The sequence below is a fragment of the Galeopterus variegatus genome, unplaced genomic scaffold, assembly GCF_000696425.1.
Source record: "Galeopterus variegatus unplaced genomic scaffold, G_variegatus-3.0.2 Scaffold2286, whole genome shotgun sequence".
Lineage (NCBI taxonomy): Eukaryota > Metazoa > Chordata > Mammalia > Dermoptera > Cynocephalidae > Galeopterus > Galeopterus variegatus.
In genome coordinates, this window is record NW_007728397.1 from 73113 (window position 1) to 83931 (window position 10819).

General features: G+C 40.1%; 1 protein-coding gene across 3 annotated transcripts; it reads right to left on the reverse strand.

The window, feature by feature from the left end:
- Nucleotides 1–2514: 2514 nt before the first annotated feature.
- GGCT (gamma-glutamylcyclotransferase) lies at nt 2515–9268 on the reverse strand. Of its 3 annotated transcripts, XM_008581165.1 has the most exons (5): nt 9036–9268; nt 5740–5799; nt 5316–5461; nt 4162–4297; nt 2515–3169 (listed from the first exon to the last, which is right to left on the reverse strand). In XM_008581165.1, exons 1-5 carry the CDS (start codon nt 9174–9176, stop codon nt 3026–3028), a joined length of 627 nt encoding a protein of 208 aa, XP_008579387.1. In that variant the 5' UTR covers nt 9177–9268; the 3' UTR covers nt 2515–3025. The 3 variants fall into 3 exon arrangements, with proteins under 3 accessions (XP_008579387.1, XP_008579388.1, XP_008579389.1); XM_008581166.1 differs by lacking the exon at nt 5740–5799; XM_008581167.1 differs by lacking the exon at nt 2515–3169 and having other exon boundaries at nt 4179–4297; nt 5404–5461.
- Between the last annotated feature and the right edge of the window lie 1551 nt (nt 9269–10819).

Genomic DNA, 10819 nt, shown 5'->3' on the forward strand with positions numbered 1-10819 from the left:
TCCGTGTAGGCTGCTACAAGTATCATGCAGCTTCCTGAATGCTTTGCTGCTTAGAAATTTCTTCTGCCAAATACCCTGGAGTTCAAAGCTCTTAAGTTCCACATCCCATAAAGCTTTTGGGTATGAACAGAGTACAGCCAAGTTCCTTGCAAGTTCATAGAAATAGTGATCTTTGCCCCAGTTTCCAATAAGCTCCTTCTCATTTACATCAGACATCTCCTCAAAATGGCCTTTAATGTCCATATTTCTATCAGCATTCTGCTCACCAACATTTAACCAGTCTCTAAGATGTTCCAAACTTCCCTGGGCTTTTTGTCTTCTAAGGTCTCACCAGCATCTAGGCTTTTTCTAGCCTGCTCCTCCAAATTCTTCCAGCCTCTGCCCAATACACATCCCCTTAATAATTACAGTGGGATTTAAACTTCTAATACATGAAACTTTGGGGGGCACATTCAACCTGTATCAAGCCTGACAAGTATGTAAATCTAGGCTCCCCTCTTGGCCTTTGCTGGCATGGATGTAGGCAGGGTCCAAAATATTTTTCTGTGATGTAACTGAAGTAGAGCATTTATGCTCGGTAAGTTTTCTTTCCTGGTCCTCTGACAAGAGAGAGCTGGCTTTTCTTGTGTGTGTGTGTGTGTGTGTGTGTGTGTGCGTGTGTGTGTGTGTGTGCGTGTGCGCGCGCGCGCGCGCATGTGTGCGCCTGTGCTCACTGATGAGTTCAGATTGCTGGCTTCTTCAGCTACAGGAATGAGGCAAAAGAAAACCCAGGGAATTCAGCACCATGTTGTGCCTTGGGTCTCAAAGTCCCTGGCTAGTCTGCCTTCTTTCCAACTTTCAGAGTCTTCTTCTGTCTGTTTTATAATGTCCAGAGATTTTAGTTGTACCTAACTAGAGAATTAGGGAAAAGTACATCTATCTTTCCAAATGTCAAAGTCTCTGCACATATTTGTTTTATATTGTTTTGGATAACTTCCGTATCTTAGAACCTTGGAGATCTAAATTTGCTTTTTCAACAAATTTGTTTTTTCAACAAATCTAAATTTATTTTTTCTGCTCTCACTTATGGTATATCATTTTCCCTATTATTATCTTGTAAATTTTTAAGGGAAATCCTGAGGACCTAAATTAGGATTGCTTTCTCCAGAGAGGATTTGCTTCTGCTTTGAGCCACTGGAGCTACCAACCGGGGACCATGTTAGTCCGCTTTAAGAGTGCTGGCTTCATACAGCATTCTCAGGTTCAGTGTTCCTGTCCTGCAGCAGGAGTGCTCCAGGGCTTGTACTGTTCCAATTCCAGGGCTGTTACTGGAGTTTGTAGCCGAGGAAATCAGGCTCATCTGTTTACCAGTACTATCTTTCAGCTCACAGTTCCCCTTCTCTCTTTTTGTGAGGGAGAGACATATACCTTGAAGATTTTCCTTATTTTCTTGCAAGTCTGAAAATGCTTTTCAAGAACTATGTTTGTTGTAGTTTATCCAGGATGTGGATGTGTTGTAGTTAGAGGGCCAAAATCTTGGCAGAAAGAGAAACCCATTACATATGACATGTGGTGGTATTAACTTGAAAACAGCTGGAAAAACAGTATTCCTTGTCATTATAGATTTTTGTTAAAAGGCCATACACAAAGTTCTATATTGTTAACATTTTGGATTCCTTAGTGAAAGCTGCCATTTTAGAACAGTATGCAATTCTTGATATCCACAAACAATACAGAGCTTTGCTCACTACTTTACTATAAGTAAATTCTAGGTCACTGACAAACCTGGTCTTCTTGGGAAGAGTTAAGAACTAAGAGAAAACTGGAGTAGTGGAGGGAATAAGAGAAAATAGTGAGGTGTGACAGCTATAAAACAGGTCTAACCTGTAGTCTATGACTTGGCCTCACTACAGAATTGCAGCTACAGCCTAAAAACTCCTATTGTCATTTTTCCTGAGAGAACAAATTTTTATTTTATGCTCCCACAGCTAGTTCGCCGTCATTCCAGTTTGGAAGGTACAGCTCACTGCATTCCATGGAGACATAGAGATTTTTGATAACCAGTAAGTATTGCTTTATTCATGACTCCTTTCCTCCATTTATTCAGTAAATAAATTTTAGGTCACCATTTATTGATAAGCCAAGAATCAAACTAGCTCTCCACCTCCCCCCCCCAATTTTTCCCTTCATAATTTTGACTTTTCTACTTTAAAATCCGGTTCCAAGGATGGCCCTGTACAAACTTAATTCTTCAATAAAAACAATAATGGTTGCTAATACTTACTATGTTCCAGGTTCTGTCCTAAGCTCATTACATTTATTTATTCATTTCCTCCTCAAAACAATCCTAAGATATAGGTGTTTTGATTATCCTCACTCTACCGGTGAGGAAACTGAGGCACAAAGAATCAAATAACCTAAAGTGTCAGAGTTAGAAAGTGATGGACATGACAATTGGTCCCAGGCTGTTTGGCTCCAGTCTGTGCAATACTTTCAGTATACAGTATGTGTGATGATTTGAGTCTAACAACATAATGAAATGGAGTACTTTAGTAGGGAAAACAAGCTAAACCACAAATACATTTATTCCTCTAACAACAGTATACCATCTTTCCAGTTTTCAAAATTTTATTATTAACTGTCTTTGCAGTTTGATTATTCTTATTAAGCTGATTTAAAAAACCCCCAGACAGAGCAAAGCAATTCACCAGCACCATCATCAAGTGGGCTACAAATCTGTCCTTAGCTACAGAGCAAGAAGACACTTAAGATCAACTCAAGAAAATAGCTTTAAGTGTTCACAGGAGCACCCACATCCATTTGTCGTGCATTCCAGGGCCTCATAGCCCTTTTTATAATGTCTTAACTCCTACCCCAGCTTCTATTTATAGTCTGAAAATAAGGAATCACTCAAGTGAGATATACCTTCAGAGCACTGTTGAAAATAGATTTAAAATGTATATATGTCAGATCCCTGTTCCCAAATGTTAAAAATATTTTATATTAGCACATAAAAAGAATATCCTTAGATATATTCTGCTATGTTCTAAAGAGTTTTTGTCTCCCCCTTTTTGATAATGTCTTCAATCTCCTCTGAGACCTTTCCTCTGTAGTCATTTGGTTCTATTGCTCTTAACTTCTTTTGATACTCCAGTGGCAAACCATTTTCTTCTGCACCCATGCAAATAATCTAGAAAAGGTTAAAGCAAACAATTTAGTTAAGAATATAATAATTTAGTATACCATAGCTTTACTTGCATTAGCAAAGTATAGAATATTAGCTTTCAGGTAACTCTAGAATAAACAATTATGGCAAAATAGAGATACGGTCATTCCTCTCGCACTGAGCACTAATGTGCAGGGAGTTTTCAAAGCCACATAAAGCACTATCATGGAATATCAATTTTACTCAATGATTTAAAATACTTTTATATTAAGAGAAAAATATATCTTATTGTATAGAATTTGTAGGACCTTTTAAGAAAAAAATGCTATTCTTCAAAAATAATTTAAAACTTATGGGGAGTAGTTTTGGTTTTAATCCCAGAGCTTGCTCTTCCTCTGAATTAGACACGGAAAAATAAATGGCACTGTTTTCAGTGGCACTTTCAAGGCACTTTCACATACCAGGCTAATTCCTCTAGGCTCCATACCAAAACACTACAGATTTAGGCCCAGGAACTGGGTTACCCACTACAAGTGCCATGCCCTCTTTGGGCCTGTCAACAGGAATCTAAGTTTGGGTTTCTGAAAAGGGATGTTGGGGTCTCTATCCCACATTTTTGTCTTGTGCTTGTAGATAGAGGTGGTTTCCCTGATTCTGAGAGGCAGTGTGGCTTTTTTTTTTTTTTTTTTATCTAGGAATGGAAAACATTTCAGCAACAGAAAATATTATTTTCTCTATAGAAATGAATCTTGGTGTTCATGAAATATTGCTTTGTGGATTTTTTTTCCTAATAAAATTTTAGAAACAGTTCTATCATCACACATAAGTCTGAGCAATGTTTTTGAATTTATACTTTAGGTAAATAACTAACTTTTTGTATTTAAAAACATTTTGATTAAAATGAATTGTTCATGTAGAATTTAAAACACACAAAGCCCTTCGAAGACAAGATATTCTTTAGTTGATCTCAGTGAAAATTAGAAAGGAATCACCAAATGTCTGTGTAAGGAGCTTACCTTTTTATACTGTGGTGAAGGAGGAGCACTCTCATAATTTGTCATTAGATAACTTCGACATGTTATTTCTCTTCCTTCCTGAGTTGAAACTTTAACTTCTATTATGACATAAGTTCCACTTTTAACCCCTTCTTGCCTAAAACCAGAACATCCAAATTTTAGCCATACTTAACCAATTCAGCTTTAGGTATGGTAAGGTCTTTTAATCAAGTTGGGATATAGGATTAAAAATTTAACTATATTCATATATGGACATACTTGTTCCCTACGTATTTTGGGATATAGACTATATAGATACCATACAGAACATATAAATACCACATCAAAAGTAAGCTTAGCATTTCAATTAGAAAGGCTGAGACTTAATATTACTTGGTATACCTCTAACAGAACTCTCTATATTTATCCTATCTAAAAACATGCCTCAATGTAGTTATTTCCATCTTTATATCCCTGAAACATTGTTCTCTAGGTTACAAAAAATGGATTATGTGTTCTGACAGCAAGAGAATATCCACCCAGGGAAAAGTAGAAAGGATGGCTTATTCTCATTCATAAGTGAGGTAAAGTATCAAGAATGTCAGATAGTTTTCTTCTCAAGGCCTATTCTTTTCTGCCAATTTTCTTTCTTTTAAATGCTCTGCCATACAATACAGAGAGTTCTAGTTAAAAAAAAAAAGCATTTCTAATATGTTCTTAAATTCTTTTACAAATTATTGTTACTTATTTGCTGATTCAATTGCCTCTTAAAGAATTTTTTGAAAACAGAAACAAATTGCTTTTGAAATCAACGAAAATATGAAATAATTACAAAAATCTTTATGCCTTTTCACAGTATGACACTACAAAGAGAAATTTTAATAAAAGAAAAATAGAACAAAAAATAAGGGCTTCTATCTTTTACATAAGAGATTACAAACATCCCTCCAAATCTCTATCAGAAAGTGTGATTTTAGCAAACTCACATTATACTATATATATAATATATAGTATACAATATTATATATATATATATTATTATATGACTCTAAAGAGTAAAGAATATTTCTGTAGTATATGGTTTTGAAAAACACACATATACACATCCTTGCATATAATCCATTTTCTGAATTAGCTATTTTTTAACTTATTTAACTTAATTAGAAGCCACCTACTCATCCAGAGAATTTAAATTGCTTTTGTTCATTTTCCATACTACTCCCCACACTTCATCGCCAGGACTTTGAAAAATGGTGGCTATACCTCCATGCCAAGTTTGACTTGTTTTGCCTTGGGAGTTGCCAAAGTCAAGCTTAAAATCCTACGAAGGAAACCAAAATGATATGATCAATATCCACTTGAACCCAAATTTCCCTCCCCAAAATAAAAAGGATTTACTTTGAACTCCATGCAATTAAAACATTCAATAAACTTTGAGTTCCTTCTATGTGTAAGAAGCTGTGGAAAATACAAAGATAAACAGACAAGGATCCAGATCTCAAGGAGTATATGTTTTTCCATATTTTCATAAAAATGAAACATATACTGAATATATCCACTTGAACCCAAATTTCCCTCCCCAAAATAAAAAGGATTTACCTTGAACTCCATGCAATTAAAACATTCAATAAACTTTGAGTTCCTTCTATGTGTAAGAAGCTGTGGAAAATACAAAGATAAACAGACAAGGACCCAGATCTCAAGGAGTATATGTTTTTCCATATTTTCATAAAAATGAAACATATACTGAATATGTACAGGCATGTTAACATAAAAGGTTGAAGGGAAAAAAAATCCCATAACTTCACTGCCTTAACACAATTGCTTCATTTTTGCAAATTACTTCCCAGTCTACTTACATACACATACATTTTTACTTAAAGACAAGCTGGGTGGTGGCTACATGGGAGTTATAATACTCTCTCTACTTTTATGTCTGTAGAGTATCCTACCAGCATACTACACCATATTTGCCCTAAGGGCACTGGCATTTGAGAGTGATTTGTATACTTATACACATTAATCTAATACTCAAGAATTGTACTAATTTATCTACAATAATGATAAGAGCAACTAACACTGAAAAATGACTGGGTGCTATGTATGCATTGTGCTATTAGCTTTATATGAAATATCTCCTTTTATCATTCCAACAACTTATTATACGTATTTTACATCAAGAAAAACTGTGGTTTAGAAAGATTAAGCAACTTGCCTAATCTAATAAGTAATGGAGCCAGGTTTCTAGTTCAGCTTCTTTCCTCACAAAGGTGGGCAATCGGGGGATAGAGTCCTGGGAAAGATTTAAAATTCTGACTTGGCTTGTTTGGCCTAGGAAGATTTCTTTCCATCTTTCTGGAGCTTAGTTTCCTTAATAGTAAAATTTAAAAGGCTGGACTAGATGATAACTTTAGGGTTCTTTTCAGGTTGATATTTTATCCCAGTCGCCTGTATTTTTTCAAAAACCTTGTCAGAGACTTCAGGAAAAAGGTTGGTTTGAGTGATCAGTACCTTCAATCAGCACACTGAATGTTCTTCTAGGACCAATCCTTGGCAGGACAGCAGTAGATATGATAGAAGTTACAACCTCCACTAGGGACTGGTTGTCTGTTGCTAAATCCAATAGATAATTTTCATTCCTCATCTTGCTCTACTTCTCAGCTGCTTGTGACACAGGTAACCACCCTCTCCTGATATGCCTCTTTTCTGACTTTCAGGCTATTCCTTGATATCCTCAATTCCCTTTGCCAACTCCTCCTCCACTACTTGGTCTTTAAATGTTCGAGTTTCTCAGGGCTCACTCAGTCTAGGCCCTTTTCTCTATTCATTCATCACTTTGCCCAAGACAATCTCATCTGCTCCGAAGCCTTCAAAAACCATCTAATACCCAATTATCTTTAAACCCAGCCCAGACCTCTCTTCTGAGCTTCAAAAGTGCTTAGAACAAGTCCTAGCACACAGTAAGTACTTAATAAATGTTCACTAATATTGTTCTGTCCTCTTGGCTGTCTTGCAATCATTTCACACTCAGTACGTTCACATTGAACTTATGATTTTCCCTCCCAAACTGGATTCTCCTCTTCTCTCTGTAAATGTCACCACCATCTACCTTGTGCAAAAAACTTGAGTTATCCTTGATATCTCCTTCCTTCACCCTCAATCACCAAGCTTTAACAATATCTCCTAAATATCTCTCAAATCTATCTACCTCCACTGCCACCATCCTACTTCAAGGAGCCCTTCATTATCTTTGGCATGAACTGCTGCAAAAACTTCCTAACTGGACTCCCCACATCCACTCTTGCTTCCCTTCAAATACATTCTCCATTGCAGCCAACAAAAGCTTTCAAAGATGTAAATCTGGTCTTTCATTTGCTTTAATTCTGCACTGGGTCTTCTCATTGCTCTTGAGATAAAGTTCAGTCTTATTTGGCCTACATGGTCCTGTCAGATGTGGCCCTTCCCTATCTCGCGAGTCTTCATGTCTCAGCTTAAAAGTCAGCGGAAGACCAAGCTTCCTCTTTCCTCAGGTCCTTTGCGCATGATGTTCCCTCTGTTTTGTTTTCTCCCCACCTCCCCAGTCATTTAGGGCTTGGCTTAAAAGTCACATTTTTCAGGAAGTGCTTTCCTGAGCATACTCGTTAGGTCAGGTCCCCCAGTCGCAGACACCATTGCACCTTAACATCTCCTTTCTAAGACTGACCGTACCTGTAACAGAATAATCATTTGTTTGATATCTTTCCCCCTTTCTCCAACTATCAATATTTGAACTCCCTTCCTAGGTAATTCCCTATCTTATGAGTTTGGGAATAGGGAGTACTAGAGCCCAACTCCCAGTTTTGCAACTTCAAATGCCAGAGTTTTGCTTGCAGTCAGGACACCCACTCGGGGCTTTGGATTTGAAGCTAGTGCCCCAAGACAGCAAGTATTCCACCCTGGTGGTGGCTAAAACATCTGGGTTTCGGGAACTGCAGGGATGTAGGACAGTGGCTGGCAGGGTCCAGTGCAGGTGGTGCTGGTGGGGCACAACACAGTATCCATGTTTACCGAGTTCAGCAGTGGGGCAGCAGTAGCTTGGTGGGCTGGTTCTCTCCTGCGATGCTGGCTGTATTACAGTTGCTGCACCTCCTTTTATGCTCATCTCTTTTGTCATCTTTGTACTCCTGCCTTCCTGGTCATTCTGTGAGCTCTCCAATAGCCTTTCAACACATTCTTTTTTTTCGCTTAAATCAGCCAGTTTCTGTTGCTTGCAACCAAGAACTCTGACGAGGTTAGCAGAGATCACGTTTGTCTAGTTCAACGCTGTCAAAAGGCTTTGTCCACAATCTGTTTGCATTTCTCTCCTATAGACTGGGAGGTCCTCAAAACAGCAGCTTTCCTCAATCACCTTTGTGTCCCCAGAGTTAAATGCTGGAAGAATATGAGCTAAATGAATGAATGTACTGGACTGAACAGCAATGATTTACCAAGGCTGGTTATGGTTCAACAGCCACTTTACCTAACCGAGCACAGCAGTGTCACTGTGAATAAGACATGGATTCCAGTTTGGGGACCTCTTGATCGGGAACGAAAGACACGTAAACAGGTTTTTTACAATACCAGGGGACAAGTCCTGTAACAACGGTCCCCCCACTCGGGTCGGAGAAGGCTTCTCAGAAGAACCAACCGAATGCCTCCCGTGCGGACGCCCGGCTGAGGACGGGGGCGTCCGGAGGGGCGGCCCGGGAGCGCAGTCGAGCAGGGGCAAGCCCAGGGCCGGAGAGCGGGGGAGGTGGGCTTCCCAGGAGGCAGAAGCCAGGCCCCCGGAGAAGCCCAGCGTCCCCTACCCAGGGAGAACCGCGCCGAGGCGGCTCCCGGGGTCCCGGCGGCTGGTGTGCGCAGGGCGGGACACTCACCCGCAGGCGGGCCACGCAGCAGAACGCGGCCGAGGGGTTCCGGAGGCGGATCCTCTCCGTCAGCAGGTTGCTACCGTAAGCGAAGTACAGAAAACTCTCCTCCTCCTGGCCAGGGCCGTCCTCGCAGCCCGAGTTTGCCATGTGCGGGGCAGGGGTGTGAGGGGCTCACGGCGAGCGCAGCGCGGCAGCTAACGACCCCGGCCCAGTGACCGCAGCGCTGCATCCTCCCACCTAGGAGGCCCGCAGGACTGGTGGGCCGGGCGAGTCCGGAGCGAGCGCTCTTCTGATTGGCTATCGGCCCCCACCCACGTGACTCGCCCCCTTTGATTGGCCATCCTCCACCTCCTCCTCTCTGTCCTTCTCTGGAGGAGGGCTCTGAAATGCTCTGTCCTGAAGCAACCCAGGGACTGATTCCTGATTGGACACACTCCTCTGATGTCCCGCCCCCCTTGCTCAAGGCTCCCTCTGATTGGCTGTGGGCGGGTGCTACTAGGGGGCGGATTAGGTCCAGTGGGCTCGCGCTGAGGTTCGCAGTACGCGAAAGATATCCCACCTTTGGGCTCCGGGCATGTGCTTTTTTTTTTTTGGCAGTTTCTGTGCTTTAGGGAGCTCTGGTCACATCTGAGGCGACACAGCGGCCACGGCCACGCTTCGGATGGTTCCCTCGCCCGCTGGTTCCGGCGTCCCTAGCCCCGATCATCAACCTAACTCTTTATCTAAGGACCCTTCCCTCCTGGAGAAGCCCCTCGGAGTGCCCGGGGCGCCTTCCCTGAGGAAGATAACGTTTCCGGGTTCGAATCCCAACGCTAACTTTTACCAGCCACGTAACCTTGGATACCTCTAGTTACGTGTTTCTTCCTTTTAAAATAGAGATTATAATATACGTTGAGATCACAAGTTGAAAAAAACCCCTATATTGCTAGTTTTGAAATGAAAATATGAATATGAACTCTGGGCCTAGAAGCAACGACTATCCTCATCTGTATGGAGGCTCCTCAAAAAACTAAAAATTGAACTACCGTATGGTCCAGCCATCCCACTGCTGGGTATTTATCCAAAGGAAAGTAAATTAGCACACTGAAGAGATATCTGCAACCCATTACTATTGTAGCACTATTCACAGTAGCCAAGGTATGGAATCAACCTAGGTGTCCATCAACAGATGAATGGATAAAAAAAATGTGCTGTATATAAACACAATGAAATACTACTTAGCCATAAAAAAGAATGAAATTCTGTCATTTTGAGCCTGGAAAACGTGTTAAGTGAAATAAGTCAGAAAGATTATATTGCATGTTCTCATATGTGGGGACTAGAAAAAATTAAGGTGAACTTTTAGAAGTAGAAAGTAGAATTTGGGGTACTAGAGACAGGGAGCGAGAGAGAGTGGGGAGGATAGGGAGAGGTTGGTTAACGGATACAAAATTACAGCTAGATAGAAAAATAAGTTCTCCTGGTGTACAGTAGTGCTAGGCATCTATAACTAACAATGATTTATTATATGTTCTCAGATGGCTATCAGAGAGGAGCTCAAATATTCTCATCACAAATGATAGATTTTTACGATGATGAATTTGCTAAGTACCATGATTTGATCATTACACATTGTATAGATGTATTAAAATATAACTGTACCGCATCAATATGTATAATCAGTATGTTTCAATTAAAAAATAAATTCAAAAAACAAAAAGAAAGAAAATGGTATTGTGCTTATGTAAAAAATGTATTTTTAGACATTCATCTAGCATATTTAAGGGTGAAATGTTTGCTATCTATATATT